The sequence below is a fragment of the Anoplophora glabripennis genome, unplaced genomic scaffold (assembly GCF_000390285.2).
Source record: "Anoplophora glabripennis isolate ALB-LARVAE unplaced genomic scaffold, Agla_2.0 scaffold534, whole genome shotgun sequence".
NCBI classification, from domain to species: domain Eukaryota; kingdom Metazoa; phylum Arthropoda; class Insecta; order Coleoptera; family Cerambycidae; genus Anoplophora; species Anoplophora glabripennis.
In genome coordinates, this window is record NW_019416610.1 from 214,718 (window position 1) to 230,684 (window position 15,967).

Here is a 15,967-nt window from a genome sequence, read left to right on the forward strand (position 1 = left end):
ACCTTTTACGTTTATAGTGTATACATTATTAATAAATTTTATATTTTCATTTGCAATTTAGGTATATGTTTGATTCATTCCCGAAAACATTAGTTATTTTGTCTGAAAGATTTTGTATATAAAACACAGAATCAAAATGAAGATTGTTTACTGTTCCATCATTATTTCATTATTATCATGATTAAAATATGAAATATAAAAAATCGGGTCATTGCGCGCGTTTAAAAACCATGTTTGATGCGGCCTTCGGAATCACCCCGTATACTTCATACTATTTTAAAAATGTCCCCCTTAAGGCGCCTAAAAATTATTCTCTATCTGTATGGAATAGGAATAATATTATCACTATTGGCCCGCCCTGTATGAATATTTCTAGTAATGGAAAAAAAACTTTAAATATGCAGGTATTGAATGTTGCGAACAATAATTAAAAAAGTAAATAGTTTTTATATAATATTTTATTTAAAAAAAATAATTCAATATTCTTATTTAACTAACTACGAAATGTTAACATATCATTAATAAAATAATATATTTTAAAATATCAAATGTAACTGTTATCGGATTCATTATTATTCATCCTATTGAATACAACAGTTTTTGGTGCCACGGTGTATATTTCCAAACAACACTCCCAGTCCGAAACATTCCGTAATTATTTGTGGTGGGGCGCGAGAGAATGAGAGCGATCCAACTAGTGGGGACTTTAAGTTGCCCTTCATTGTACTATCGCCTACTTTTTAAGTCTTTTATAGTTTCATGAAATTTATGTTTTCTTTTCAAAATCGTTTGGGTTAGCAGACTTGGAACAAATATACTTTTTTTTATTAAGAAGAAACTGTTCCATTTTTGTGGAAAAACTATTTTAACACTTCTGTCAAAAGGAAAATGGTTTATATAATTCATTTTTGAATTACTTTTAACACTACTAGTTAGTACAAGGGTTTTTTGACTTCATAGAAAACTGTTCTCAAATTAAGGCATTTCCTGAAATGGAAGAAATAATATGATATAGTTTATGGTATTTATTTAAAAAAAAAGTTCAACAAGTACAAAATATACATACACATATAACGTTTCTACTTGGGTATTTTCTTTTGTCTGTTTTGGGAAATTATCGCGTAACAAATTGTGGAAAAATTAAGAATACAGTTTTTCATTTGTACTTAAAATATAGCTGTCATAATTTACAAAATTAGTTTAGGTCTTATGGAAGTTTAATCAAATTAGTTTTTCTGTTGAAAAAAAATCACATTTTAAGGCTCTTCTGTTGTCGATGCTACGGAATAGCTTCCGGTCAAAGGAGGTTCTATTATGAATTTTCTCATAACGACATACATGATTCCACCAATTATTATTTGACCCATCGCCACCATAAGGACAATGGCCCAGGCTGGTAACGCATTTCGACCTGTAATAACATTTTTCGGTGTTATATAAAAAAAGGGTTATATGAAAGTAGAAAGAATATAAATTTGACATATCTATGAAAACAAATAGAAGCAATTATTTCGTCTAAGTTTTTGTCAAAAAATATGAACAAAAAAACGAGATTTTCAACATTTTGGCATGGAAAATAATTTATTCTTTGTTCAAATGTTTAATAAGTATTATTCTACATACAAGCACTATTATTGCTGGTTTTTACTATGAGTAATATGTTTTTAAAATAAAGTAAAATACAAAGACGAATTTAACAAGAAAAAAGTTAATTAGGTACTTTGTAATTAATTTTGTAGCTATGACTAATTTAGAAAGGAAAATGGTGATATGTGTGACGTCATTGTTTTCTAATTAGGTATCGAATAATGCGTTAATTCTATATAAAACGTTTAAAAGCATATAGACATACTTTATAGTTACTTAAAATATATTTTTAAGAATTTTGCAATATACTTACGGTAATAGGTCCTTGTGATTGTTCTCCTACCGCGCAATATTTTTCTTCTACCTTCCACTTCCCCCGTAAGCAGCGTGATTATCACTAAAATAATAGTCGTCTTGATATTTGAAAGAAAAACCTATTAGGGCCTGCCTTACCTGCCAAAATCGCCAGGTAGAAAAATCCCCTTTTAAATAACTTCATTTTTGTTGAAGCACTTGTTGCGACTAGGTATGTGATCTGCGATTTCGTACAAATGATGGATTTTCAATAATTTCTTTATCTTATCTATTGATAAACTGAATAATGGATTAATACAAGGCGTAATATGTGTCATCTATGTTTGTTATTCACGTTACTCAGTGTCCTGCTCCTATTTCCGACTATTCCGTATTTAGAACTACATATTGTTTTATCTTTTAATTTTTATTACCTAGAAGTCATGAAAAATCCAGTTCTAATTTTGTACATGTAGAGGGTCAAAACTGTAACCAAATTAATAAATGCGGTGGTCGTGTTTACAAACGTTTTATATTTAAAGCTATATAAAAATACTTCAATTACAAAAATACTAAATATTCGACAAGTAATATCGTTTAATATCGCCAACTTTTTAAAATCTGTTTATACATTCTAAATATTTTAAAATAAAGTAGGTACATCTTAAAGTAAAATGTAAAAAACTAAGTTTCCTTCACGTTTAACGAAAAAATTATGCTTCGGCTCGTTCGACTTGTTGGTATCTGGCTTGGATTGGTTTATCCAAAATGCAGACCTTCAACAGAACGTACAGCATCCCTCCAAAAACCATCTGGGCGATGCCTATGAGCAAGGCAACTACCCAGCCGGGAATAGCGGATGTTCCTAAAATATATCTAATTAAAAAAACAAATTTTGTGACGTTATTTCTATTGTAACATTGTCTTTTGACAGTGACGTTAAATATGATACCCAACAGTACAATTCTTTTTTAATCATTTATTTTGTAAACTATGCCTCTTTTTGAGGCACCTTCTCTTAGATCTGATGGCATCGATCCTGCTTTCCCCTGACCACGCACTTCCTATTCCTAAACCTGTCAACAATTAGAAGCACCCTCTCGTCCTTTATATCTCATGTTTTTAATAGTTCTTTTGTTCAAGTAATTCCACGTTTTTCGCGTTCCATTTTGAGAAAATTATGCGCTAACACACAAATAATAACTGTCTGCTATTTTACTTTTACAGTAGCTTTGTAAACAGTTTCCAAAGTCAGACACAATCGCATTTGATTCGAAACAATAAATTTTGAACCTTATGTAAACATTATATAGGACTGCGCATTATTTTTTTAAGTTTTTTAATTTTTATAAACGTTATACAAACTGTCACTTACTCATGTATGTTCTTGTGAGCGTTTTGCGTCCTCTTAAGATCTTCCTCCTTGCTTCCACCTCTTGCGAGAACATTAGCAGAATCACTACAAAAATACGTTTGTTTATTTAAAAAGAAAACCGCTAATAATGTTCTATTTGCATCAATTATACTAACCTAACAGTATAAAAGATATTCTGAAAAATCTATGGAAGCTCTTCATCTTGCACTTGATTTTTAACACTTAAAAATACGACTGTTAAGCTGTAGACAACATTCTAATTTATTTCCTTATCAGCATGTTTACTTAATGAATCTTACAACCTGCCGTATAATTATTCAGGTAAAGCAAATATTGTTCAGTTCTCATTAATAGGAATGTATCATTTAAGGTTTTTAAAATAATATGTTTGTTGTGGGGATGCTTCTAAAAATCTGAAGTATTTAAAGTATTTTTATAAATAAATCTTCATAAAATCTATAAAATACTGGAAATGTGTATCTTTCTGTAAGGTGTATATTCATGGTATATCTCTAGAGCATAAACATACTTTTTATAGTATTAGAATCGTAATTTTTAAAATATCTATAAATAATTGGATGCAATCCTAATCCTGTAAGTCAAGCAACATTCTATACACTTTTAGGGTACAATTTGTTGCGAATTTATAATTTCCTTTGTTTTTAGTTGCATATTATTTGCATGTCGAACTATCAGCTCTACAGCTCTAAATTTAACGTGAAGAATAATAAACTCCCATTTGAATTTTTTGTAGAGGTTTTTGTTTTCATTGTTGTTTATTTATGTTTGCCACACTGCTGGCGTATTTTTTGAGATTGGTACACTTGAACAAATGACATATGACAATTTCGTGCGAAGTAGAACTTGGGCACGTTTTTTTGATTATTTTACCGGCTACATTCCTTTCCAGAAAATTTTTAATAAAAATGAACAACGTATTCAAAACCGCGGTTAGATTAAGTGGCCTCAGATCCTTGTTAAATCCTGCGAAAAACGTGTTGTCCATTAATAATGCTACTCAACACAGGCAATTTGCACGGAATTTGTGGTACATGTGCAATTCCCAAAATGAAGGCAAAATTTGGGAGATGAAGCACAATTATCTGTGCGGTTGCGGATGTGGTGGAAGAGGAATTCATACCAAAGGTAAGATAATCTTTTTTTTTATAAATTTTTGTATTGTGTAATTACTGGAATCTTGTGCATACTAATTATACAAAAACAAATTTTGTTATTTTAGGTGAGAAAGAATTGGTTGAGTTTTTAACAGAAGAAATTTTGGCCGAAAGAAAAGCACAAAAGGTCAAAACAATCCCAACGGAAATAGAGGGATTTAAAGCGAGTTTGAATGGAGCTGAAGTAACATTGATTAAAAAGACTGATAATGAAACGTACGTGCTTTCTTTCATTACCAGAAGTATACGGCATTAAACATTTTTCTTTTGCAGAATTAAAATAAGTTTCAATGTAAATCACAGTGTCGACACAGACGCCGAACCGGAATTACAAGAGAATTTAGATAAACCAGAGATCGGGGAATTGAAATCGAAACCATCGTTTAGGATTGATCTTGTTAGGGGAAATACAACGATGAGTCTCTTGTGTTCGTTCATAAATCCAAACGATCAGGAAGAAGGTTACAGTAAGTACAAGAGATCGTCTTAAAAGTGGTGCTGTTGATATCTTTATTTTCCAGACGACGTATTTGGCATCGACGAACTCAGTATTTACGAAGGTGAATGGAACGAAAACATTTATTCCGTCTCGGGAGAAGTGATAGATTCGGTAAGAAAATATTTGAATATCTCAGTGACTAGATTTTTAATTAATTCCTCCGATTTTCAGTACTTGTACGACCTGGTTCTTAACTATCTGGAAGAAAAAGGAATCTCAAATGAATTCGTAGAAAAATTGTCCGATTACAGCACATCATATGAACACAGCGCTTACATAAGTCTCTTGGAGGGACTGTCGAAATTCGTTTCGGGCAAATGAAGTTAGTTTTAGAAGTCTAATGTAAGAATAAATGTATCGTTTAAGATTTGTTATATGTGCAACTTGAAAGTTTTGAATAAATAGGCCAGTTAAAGAGATATACCTGTTTTTTATTTGCCAGTCAGATCTGCGTAGTACGTAGGTATAAAAAAACGAATTCAAATTATGCTCACTTTATTGTAATGTTACACTTGGCGTACTGCTAAGGAATGGGAAGAATCCTACTAATTGATATTTGACGTATTTCGCAATTGAGGTTAGGAAATCAGACGGGACCTACTAGACGATATTTGACGTTTCTAATTGAGGTTAGAAAATCAAAAGGGACCTACAAATAGATATTTGAAGTATTTATACACCATGTATATGTTATATGTTAAACTTTTTTAATTTCCATTTAAAAAATACGGGTCAAGATTTTTACCACATTATTATATTTCATGGTTGGTAATTCCTAAAACGCTCCATTAAACACAAGTGATTTAATTTTTAAATTCAGATTTCAAAAAAATCTAGGAAATTTTTATTTTACTTGTTGCCTACACTTTCATTTGTCAATTCTTGCATGTGTCATGTTTATTTATCGTGTTATCTGTTTCACTTCAACATACGTGTACGAGCTATATTCCTCCTTTTCTACGCAAGAATTCTTAGTACAGGAAAGAAAGCAAATACAAATAACAGAAAAACGGATTATAATTGCCTTTAAAATATTTATCCAGATCGGTGACCTGCTTTAAACTTTAGACATGAGATTTAAGAGCCTTTCTAATTAATTATCCCCGCACGAAGGTGAACAGTTGTAAATCAGTACCGCATATCATTTAAAATAATGTCAAACACAAAAGTGCCTGAAAGAGAATCTCTACCTAAAACTGGTAGGGTGAACGAGGTTTGCCAGGAGTGGATGGTAAGGGAAGACAGTGCCCTGGCGTATCGTTTACAACATGAAGAATTCGACGAACATTTGTCCGGAAACAAATTTAGAAATGCAATGGTGAGAGAGGACTTCCCTCGAGCCAAAGACGAGCAACTCAGAGAACAACGTATGGCAGAACAGGCTGCTGCCATTTATCAGAAAATGTTGGCAGAGCAAGAAGAAGTGGATGAAAAGGTAGCCAAGGAACTAGCAGACAGAATGGAACGAGAGGAACGGAACAAACGTCGAGTAATAGAATTACGTGACCAGGAAATAGCCAAGCAGCTTCTGGAAAAAGAAAGGATAAAAGTGGAGAGACTTCATCAGCTGCCCGTCATAGGTCCAGGCTCACCACAGAAACCAGCGCAGCTACCCCCCAGGATGGAGAACCAGCAGTCGCCGCATAGACCCAACTCTCTCAATTACCGGGCAAACTTACCAAGGAGGCAAGCTCTAGCTATGCCGTTACCTCAGAGTGCAACTCACGAGGTAATCGATTTGTATACCGAACCGCTGAGAACGAATCATTTCGACGAAATTACCAGTGCTGAGTTGTACAATGAGCCATACACTGCAACACGGAACTTATCAGACCAGTTGAACCGGATCGATATAGCGGAAGTAGGATTGCCTCTCAATGAACTATCCGAACGTCAGATTCAAGAAGAAAAAGATGCAGAACTCGCCAGACAACTACAAGAACAGGAGGGATCGCTGGAAGACACCCTTCTAAATCGCGACAGATTACTGGCAATAGAAGCCCAAGACAAAGAACTAGCCAAATTACTACAAGAACGAGAAAGGGCAAAGGCGAAACGAGCCAGAGAACGCGCCAAACAAAAGGCTCTTGCCAAACGGCAGCAACAAATGGAGATGCAGCAGGAGCTTGGTGTTAATCAAATTCTACCTGATGATTCTTACGCCTTCCCTGCCGACGTTCTCCCGCAGCATGCCTCCCATGTGCCTAGGAGCATAGCTGCATACCCCGACGTCTATGCAGTGCCTAATCCTGACGAGGACGTGAGTTATAGCCTTCCCGCAGATGTACTGCCGACGTCTAGTGTCAACGACAATAATCTGAAATTAAACTATAGTCCAAGTAAGTTTGATTCCTATGGGGGAGAGGCGAAGGAAATCAATGGTGTTTCTAGTAATAATCCATCTTTGGAGAGGGCTATGGGGGCGAATCCTCCAGCTAATAGGCCTACGCATCTAGATTTAAGGTTAGTGGATACAGAGTATTATTTAGCAAGGGTTGCTGATGTTGAGTCAATGCTGATCCGAGGAAATATTATTTTACACTGTTTCAGCACGAGGAAAAGTGGAAATTGTTTTAAAAAATATTTGGGTCAAAATGACATTGGCATTTAATACGTTTTGGTCCTTCGATGGAAACGTTCGATTATAAATCGGTAGCATTTACAATAACTGAAAAATACATAAAGGAAAACTTTGAATAAATAAATATTTACGATCTTGTTTATCTATTTACATTACCTGTCTATTGCTTTGTAAACATATAATCATAAGATATCTAAATATTCATCAACATGCACAAATTGCATTTTCTTTACCTTGAATACAACTCTTGCAGCTCTAAATGCCTTCCACTCGTGTTAGTCACTTGGAATTCATTATTTTTTTAACTTTTGTCGGCACAGCATACATTAATATCAGTTCTGAATTAATTCTTTTATCTCCGCGAAGATAAAATTACTTTTATTGCTATTTGCTTAATGCCAAGGAATGAAATGTAGTGGAATAGATAACATGTCGGTGTAATATTAAAAATATGATAATGATATAGGAAGCGGTGTGGTCACATGCTAAATTTTTTTATCACGATATCACAAGTCCTTGAAATAATGTTGGAAAACTTATGTTTTCAAGTAGTTCGTAAAGATTTTTTGTATTGAAATAAAAGAAATGCGTAGATTCATAGAAAAAAAAATTATGCCTATATAGATCTTTTATTAAAACTACTTTCTTATGTACGAAATACAGCATCCCTTTGTACTTCTTTTTTCCTTTATAATCAATCATTTTCAAGTTCTTTGATCGAAGTCGCAAACCGTTCCAGATCCCCCTTGACTCGCCTCAACAAGCCCCGATTCCCCGACCCCGAAGTCTGTGATACCGCAAGCAGCGGCCAGTCGAGCACTTCGCCCGCCCAGCACGCCAACATAGCCATGGCGATAGACCCCACGTATTCCCGCAGGGGTTACCGTATCTCTTCCAGCTACGACACTGCCTCCAGTACCGTGACCACCAGCACGTCCAGCAGCAGTCCCGGCATAGTCCTGCCGCCGCCGGACATCGCCGAGCAGGACGACGACAATCCGGTGCCCCCCTACATGCCGATCCAGGGACAGAGGAGGACGTCCTCCCTGGAGAAGAAACAGAAGAAGAAGAGCAAGGACGGTGGCTGTAAACAGCAGTAAGTTTTTTTTAGGTTCGGGTTGGTCGTAACTTATTTTTTGTGTGTGGTTTTTGAGGGTTGATCGGGTTCGTCTGGTTCCAGGTGCTAATGTATTGCATTTTCGTTGTCGTGGTGGAGTTTTTTTTCTATTTTTTCTACTGTGCTGCGTTGTTTATTACACTTCCGGTTGTACGGGATGTCAAGTCTTAAAGGTGCTTAAATCCGATATTAACAGTGTTTCGCATTTATTGGTACTTGAACAACAAACGTTTGTAATTGCAAAATATTGTCTCATATGTTAAACTTTCTTCCGAACGGTTAATATTTTGAAAAACTGCAAATCAAAAAGTTGACAAATTGGTACCGCTGTATTTTTTTAGGTGATGGTAAATCTGTATATTTCCGGTATTTCTATAATAAATGACGTTTATTACTCACACCACTAGGTACAAAAAACTACATTGAAGATAATCAAAATATGTATAAATAAATGTTACTAAAGTTTCGGGAATTTTATCGGACATTAATAGAAAATTTGTTTATTTATTAACAAACGAGTGAGAGAAGCACGTAAAGTGGTTAACTTGGGAAGTACGATTCTCATTTTTCATAGTACAAGCTTCTCGTTTTTCAAGACGCACATTAATTTTTGCAAAAAATCTATGTAATCGTAATTAACACAGAAACGGAAATAACAGGAAATAGTTTGAATTTGAGTAGTGAGAGAACCTACAAATATAATTTTTTTGTACTTTATAATTAATTACTCAAAAGTTGCGTAAATAATTGTTAAGTCTTGGATCTCGTTTCCATTGGTACCAATAAGAATTAATGCGGCATGAATTTTCAATCGTTAAATAAACAATATTAATATTTTTGCATCATTTTTTAAAAGTTTATCGACATAAACATGATCTGATTACACTTCTTAATAATCCTAATTAAATGTTAAGTAATATTTTAATTATATGAATTAGATTTAAAAATATTTTCAGTAATTCGTAGGCATTTATTTATTATAGGTAAATTTATTTTAGCAGGTAACGGTTCGGACCCCTTAGCCCCAAAAATTGTCAAATATGCGAAAAAACTTATTTGTCTTTAAATTTGGCTTTGTGTGGTCCACCGTTCGTGATAGATCACTGTTTCAATTTCAAGTTATGATGCTCTGTTGGTGCTTTCGTAATTTTGCAGGCAAGCTGAACTCGTTTCATTTTTTTTTCCGGAATAATATACATATTTAAACATATCATTTTAACATTACGAATAAGTGATAGTACGAAGTAAAGTTAATAATATAATAGTTTATGTTTTAATAATAACACCAAAAAAAAGTACTGCTCAATATATTTATAAGTTTATGATGTATTTATACTATTTTTAGAATTTTAGTGATATATCTTTTGCGTATTTGGTGGAAGGTCTATACTCTCTATATTGTCCGTTACTTTTGATACTGTGGACTTTTTTTATACAATAAATGTTTATTTACTTTCAACTTGCCTATTTTTTCCGTTTACCTGTACATAAAAAAAATACTGAAGCAAATAAAAATACTGATTGGTAATTTTTTATTCGTATATATTTAACGTTCTTTTATATACAAATTCTATACATAATGCACTCCAATTTGAAGCAAACCCTTCTCAATGTCACAATTTCATTGAATCGTCACGAATTTCGTGTCTCCGTTATCCAAAAAGCATGTCCCCGATGCCTGTTGCATCAAGTACTTTCCCTTATTAAATCTATCTTACTCTTAATAACATGCACCGGAGGGAGGAAGTTACTTGAACAACTGCACTTTAATCCGGAAACGAAATCGAAACTTCCAATCTTCGAGTCGCAATATGGGCAATTCAATTTACCCCTTGACCACTTTTCGGCCTCTATCCTAAGAATTATCCAATGAGGTAACAGTTCTTCATTCAAAAATATGTTGCTTTGTTCTTGTACCGAAGCACATTCCTCTGGAGGTGAGGCCACGGGAGAGCTGTGGGCATTCAAGAATAAATCTTTCGTCTGCCCTTCATTAAGGATTGATTTTCTGCATTTTTTGCATTTAATATCGCGATACATAGTGGTGTAGGTTCGTTTATAAACATCTGTCAATGTCAACAATCAACACATGACAAATAAGTGACAGCTGATATTTGACAGTTAACAAAATGATGACAGACCTCATAAAGCTCAGGGACATCAAAATTTAAGCGTTTATTTTCGAATAGCGGTTTCGTATACATCTGAGGTTGCTAAACTCGTAAAAGTTAGATTTTAAGAAAATTGATGGACTATAGGCAACCATAAATACAGTTCTCAATATTAATGGGTTGCATAAAAACAGGGCCAGATTATTATAGATTGCATTAGTAAGAACATTTCAAAAACTTTTTAGTTTTTATTCTACAATTACTTATCAGTTAGACAAATATTTATAAGATCTCAATTTACTTTGTTGCAAGTGGCTATCATAGGCGTAGACTTTGAGAGTATTTTATTCCAAATTCTTGGAATAAATATTGAGATTTTTTTGGTGGGTTTTAAATCAAAACTAAATTTATACAAATTTAATAGTTCATTTCTGCCAAATGAATATATTCAGTTATCATGAAACAAGTAAAATATGATTCTTCTACGTTTTTCTGTTGTAGTAGGTACAATGACCAATAGGTTCAGTTTTAGTTTATTCTTTTGTAACAAGTCTTGGGTGACAAAAACAGACGTATTTAATTTTTAATTATTTTATCAATTGTATGGATTCAACAATTTGAAAATAACTGTGTAAAAATGAAAGTGTAACATTTTAAAATATGTGTTCATATTATTTATAATATGACATAATACGCTATATTATTTTCAAAACATTATATATTTTCTTAAAATATACAGTACGCCATGTTCTCTAATCTAACCACAACCGTTCTTACGCAACAACAAGTAAAAAAAAATGGTAATGATAAATTTATCAACCTTATCTTTGCCGACAAGGTGGAAAATTTAAATAAACCTTACATTTCTGAATAAATATAAATATGTACAGTCCCTAAAATCATGAGGAAGGCTCACATTATGTAACAACCCTCCTAATGGATTCCAAACCGTACTTCGTCAACTTGCTGCTACGCACATCTTGGAGTTTGCCGATTTGTTCAACAGCGTCAAATTCCCTGCACCTACTGCAGAATTCCTTTGTGATGCCATGCAGTGGGCTTTGGTAATACACCCCATCACTTTTAAGGGTTTTGTTTATCTTGTGCACCCAGCAGTGTAAAATCGTCTCCAACAGCATGGTACCCACGAACACGACCGGATACAGCAGAATTGCTGCGGGTAGCAGGAATACTGCGGCTTTTATAAATTCTCGGTCTTGGGGATGCGATTTTGGAGCGTTATAGGGCTTCTTGTCGGGCTCCTCTCCTCCTGTCTCTTGGAACGGTATTCGAAATCTTATCTTTTGGGGCACAACGACGTCTCCCTCATATTCCCCCGTCTCTGAATTGTACAGTGCCGGGTATAAAATTTCTCCAGTTTCCTTGTCGACGGAGTATTTGTCCTTTCTTCTGTCCATTTTCGCAGGCGGTTCTGTAAAAAAAAATTATATATTTGAGTGCTATTGATGGTCAAGTCATCGTTGAATATTATAGTTGGTAAACCTGTTAACCACACATTCTTTGTACTAAAATAATGGGACTTTTCTTATAGTCCTATAGCCAGGGGGGTCCCAATTGCCTCCTTTATTTAGATGGAGTTACCCAAGTGTTTTTTGTGTATTTTGAACTGTAGAAGTTTGCCCAGATGTCGATAAATTTTTTAAACAAAAAACTTGCAAAATACTTCTGAAATACTTAGTTTTTATTTTCTTGTTCTTTGACCTATTGTAAGAAGAAAATGTCTCTTGCAATTTTTTTGTTAAACGCATAGTTTTTGAGATAAACGCCGTGAAAAATTCGAAAAAAGGGATTTTTGCGATTTTCAATCGTTAATAACTTGATTGAATAGGTATTTTGTAATTCTGCTGACGGTGTTTGAAAGTTCAAGTTAAATACTACAAATTATGAGTAATTGCAGTGTGAAAATTTGTTTTTTCCACTGTTATTTGAAGCTATAAACAAATAGCGATTGAGCGTTCAAAAGGGTGCGCCGCCATGTACGTATGTAAGAGAGCGGTTGCCTTCTTACAGGCGTTCTTGACGCGTAATCTTCATTTCTAGATCAAAGAAACGATGAAACTGAACGAAACATTAACAATTTAATGAAAATTTGCAATATTACAATAATTTAAATTATTATACAAGTTTAAAAAATAATAATTATAAAAACACCTAAATTATACGATGTTACGCTTTTAATATAAGTAAGTATAAACTTTTTTACTATCGTTTATAAATAAAACTAATATAATTTCGCTAATTTTTTTCATACAAATCGTATAATAATGTTTACAAAGCAAATTAGAATTAACAATGCAAACATTATATCTTTGATATTTCAAATTTTTCACGCCTTAAGATGAATAGCGTAATTAAATCAGATGTTTGCATTATTTGTCAAAAACTTTTTAATTTTAACTAAGTTCTCAGTATTTTGCAAGTTTCTTGTTAATAAAAAACTTATCGACATCCGGGCAAACTTCTACCCAAAAAATTCGTGTTCTGCAGTTCAAAATACACAAAAAACACTTGGGTAACTCCATCTAAATAAAGGAGGCAATTGGGACCCCGCTGGCTACAGGACTATAATGTCCCTTTCCATTTCCGAGCCCCATTTTCAAAATACAGGGTGGCAAAATTAAAATTTAAAAAATGACTTTTATTAATAATTCCGGAGATTGTAGCGATTTATTTGAAATTTAGTACATATTTTGATCATAAGTCGGCACACTTTTTATGTAATTTTGGTTTAAAATACCAAAGCGCGAACGGAGGGAAGGGGAGTTGCAGTACCCATGGACTCCCTATTTTTTTTTCGGTACGTCTATGCTTTCCCAATTTGTATATAATTTTTAGATAAGCGGCGTTTTATTCTATTTTTTTCAATCTTGTGTATGATTTCGATTTGGGGTTCGGTTTACGAGATTTTTTAATACAATGGATAAGGCTCTTTAAAAATTGACCTATGAAAACAATAATTTTGCATATTTGGTTTGCCATGGACGGCCTGGCCTGGCTGTAGCACAATAATGCCATTTTTTTTACACCCTTTACGATAAAGGCACAAAAATAATATTTTTAGATGGTTTGAACCTTTAACTAAAAAAGGCACTCTTGGTTGATATTGATAAAATGAACTGTTTTTGAGAAAAAACTATTTTCGTTTAATATGATTTTTATTATATCCGTAGAGAAATAAACCGATAAAATTTGCATTCTTTCTGTGCTTATCTAAAAAAATTCCACTTTTATTTGCATTTATTTATTTTCTCCTAAAAATAATTAAATTACACAAAAGTATTTTAAAAGTTATTAAAAAAATCGATTTTCAGGGGCGTTCTTAAGGGGAATGTAACTTTGGAGGGAAAATATAGGGAAAATATTTATAGAAACTTGCCATGTTATTTCAACGTCCCCTGTATAATTCCGAGAAATTGTGTCTTAAAATGACGATTAAAATGTTAAACACTTATGCGAAGTGAATATAATACGGTTTAAAAACGCAATGTTTATGAAAGTGAAATCGCAAATTAATAAAAATATCAATCGCTAAACAGAAACTCAATTTATTTGTTGCAGTCCAATATATTATATTTATGTTTACTTTTGGCTTTGAAAACTGCACTCACCTCTTTCTTACGAGGGCAAGCTGGTGCACACTCTTGACATTGCGAAACCAATATTAAACTTTCAGTTATGGTATGATTCTAGTTGATATGAGATTAGATAATTTTCAACAAGATAATAGACTGAATAATTTTACTGCGAAAATATACATTTTCGTGTGTTTTGTTGTTTCTTAGTAACCTTTCCCAAGGCTTGAGCAGAGGCGTCTCTCTAAAGGAGGAATAAAGGGAAAAATACCTATATTCAAATGAATAATATTTGATGATTTATATTGCATGAGATATTACAATTATGTGGGAATTTTACAATAAGTAGATAACTTATAAAATCAAGATATGAAAAAAATGTACCAAACTTCGATTTGGACAATTATAAATGAAAACGTAGCTCACGTAAAATTTGTGCAAATAAAAAGTTTTTGAGTTTGCCGGCATCTGCCAACGGAAGTGTTGCCAAGGTAAAAATTTACAGCTTCGCATTCCAGAACACTGTTGATAATCAGACTTATAAAATTTGTATATGTTTATGGAGATAACAACTGATATATTTTCAATAACAGAGGATGTCGCAATTTATTACACGATTTATGATTCCGAGAAAACAATTAAAGTAACTTAAACCTGCAAGCACCACGCCAACTATTAAGATAATTGAACTTATAGTTGCAAGTTGCAAGAGTGAGACAGAAAGTGCACATGACCCATGACCCCACCACTCTATCACGGCGTGCGTCATGTGTCAACTGTCAACATTTGGTACTTGTATTTTATTTAACTAAAGATAAGCCTTGGAATTACGTATTGTAGATATGTATCCCCTATTAAATTTGGCCAGATTTTTCTCGTTGTTATCAGTTCGTAAAATTCAGAAATGATAAAGTGTGCCATGTTTATTGTAAATAATTCCATCTCAAGGTTAAGAGGATTTGTTATAGTTTTGTCTGAGCACATTTAGCAAAATTCGTGTGCGACACCGATTCGTCGCCACAGCTGTTGACTGTTGAGTATTATTGAAAACTTGGAAACGTATGTCGCGCTTGCAGTAATATCAAAATTTGACTAAGAGATCTGCATCTAAATAATCTCGGACATTTTTCAGTCGTAGAAATATTTCTAGCTATAACGACATTAGCCCTGTTTTATTTATTTATCTGAAATTAATTAATTGTACTTGGGTAATCGACCAATCAGCATTCAGAACTGAGATTTCAAGTAAATAAAACCCCCTAAGTAATGTGCCATTTTCGTGAACTAGCTATTTAATATTTTTAAACATACCCCACTTTAAGTATAGGATGACAGGCTTACCACGGTCATAAAGTTACAAAAAGTTGTCTTTTTCTCAAATTTCTTAAATAATGGACATTTTAAAAATATCTGTATCATGTAGGTATATTTGATGTTGCACAATATTGACTAAGAACTTACTTGTTGTGGAAAAATAACGAAAATTTGACGATTGTCAAACGATGCAATATTTTCACATTATTTACGCCCCCCACCCCTAATCCGAACACCCAAAATTAAACTCTCCCCGACTTTCCCACCAACTTGATTCATTAAAACTAACTCAAATTAGATAAGGTAAGTGTTATATCTTCG

General features: G+C 33.4%; 5 protein-coding genes across 8 annotated transcripts; 2 read left to right on the top strand and 3 right to left on the bottom strand.

Moving 5' to 3' along the window:
- Window positions 1–1,010: 1,010 nt before the first annotated feature.
- On the bottom strand, window positions 1,011–7,896 carry LOC108913319. Of its 3 annotated transcripts, none has more exons than XM_018718850.1 (3): window positions 2,041–2,155; window positions 1,901–1,984; window positions 1,011–1,411 (listed from the first exon to the last, which is right to left on the bottom strand). In XM_018718850.1, the coding sequence occupies exons 1-3, from the start codon at window positions 2,084–2,086 to the stop codon at window positions 1,257–1,259; spliced, it is 285 nt and encodes a 94-aa protein (XP_018574366.1). In that variant the 5' UTR covers window positions 2,087–2,155; the 3' UTR covers window positions 1,011–1,256. The 3 variants fall into 3 exon arrangements, with proteins under 3 accessions (XP_018574366.1, XP_023310843.1, XP_023310842.1); XM_023455075.1 differs by lacking the exons at window positions 1,011–1,411; window positions 1,901–1,984 and adding exons at window positions 3,257–3,340; window positions 7,745–7,896 and having other exon boundaries at window positions 2,086–2,746; XM_023455074.1 differs by lacking the exons at window positions 1,011–1,411; window positions 1,901–1,984 and adding exons at window positions 3,257–3,340; window positions 3,412–3,575 and having other exon boundaries at window positions 2,086–2,746.
- LOC108913317 (complement component 1 Q subcomponent-binding protein, mitochondrial) lies at window positions 4,081–5,351 on the top strand. Its single transcript, XM_018718849.1, has 5 exons — window positions 4,081–4,402; window positions 4,497–4,647; window positions 4,705–4,898; window positions 4,953–5,041; window positions 5,102–5,351. Exons 1-5 carry the CDS (start codon window positions 4,096–4,098, stop codon window positions 5,249–5,251), a joined length of 891 nt encoding a protein of 296 aa, XP_018574365.1. The 5' UTR covers window positions 4,081–4,095; the 3' UTR covers window positions 5,252–5,351.
- On the top strand, window positions 5,858–10,087 carry LOC108913316. Its single transcript, XM_018718848.1, has 2 exons — window positions 5,858–7,393; window positions 8,251–10,087. The coding sequence occupies exons 1-2, from the start codon at window positions 6,084–6,086 to the stop codon at window positions 8,609–8,611; spliced, it is 1,671 nt and encodes a 556-aa protein (XP_018574364.1). The 5' UTR covers window positions 5,858–6,083; the 3' UTR covers window positions 8,612–10,087.
- A 66-nt stretch (window positions 10,088–10,153) lies between these two features.
- Window positions 10,154–11,385, bottom strand: LOC108913309 (E3 ubiquitin-protein ligase RNF180-like). Its single transcript, XM_018718840.2, has one exon. It carries the CDS (start codon window positions 10,666–10,668, stop codon window positions 10,315–10,317), a length of 354 nt encoding a protein of 117 aa, XP_018574356.1. The 5' UTR covers window positions 10,669–11,385; the 3' UTR covers window positions 10,154–10,314.
- Window positions 11,386–11,439: 54 nt separating this feature from the next.
- Window positions 11,440–15,929, bottom strand: LOC108913308. 2 transcript variants are annotated; one of them, XM_018718838.1, is made up of 2 exons: window positions 15,794–15,929; window positions 11,440–12,171 (listed from the first exon to the last, which is right to left on the bottom strand). In XM_018718838.1, exon 2 carries the CDS (start codon window positions 12,155–12,157, stop codon window positions 11,657–11,659), a length of 501 nt encoding a protein of 166 aa, XP_018574354.1. In that variant the 5' UTR covers window positions 12,158–12,171; window positions 15,794–15,929; the 3' UTR covers window positions 11,440–11,656. The 2 variants fall into 2 exon arrangements, with proteins under 2 accessions (XP_018574354.1, XP_018574355.1); XM_018718839.1 differs by lacking the exon at window positions 15,794–15,929 and adding an exon at window positions 14,369–14,476.
- Window positions 15,930–15,967: the final 38 nt, after the last annotated feature.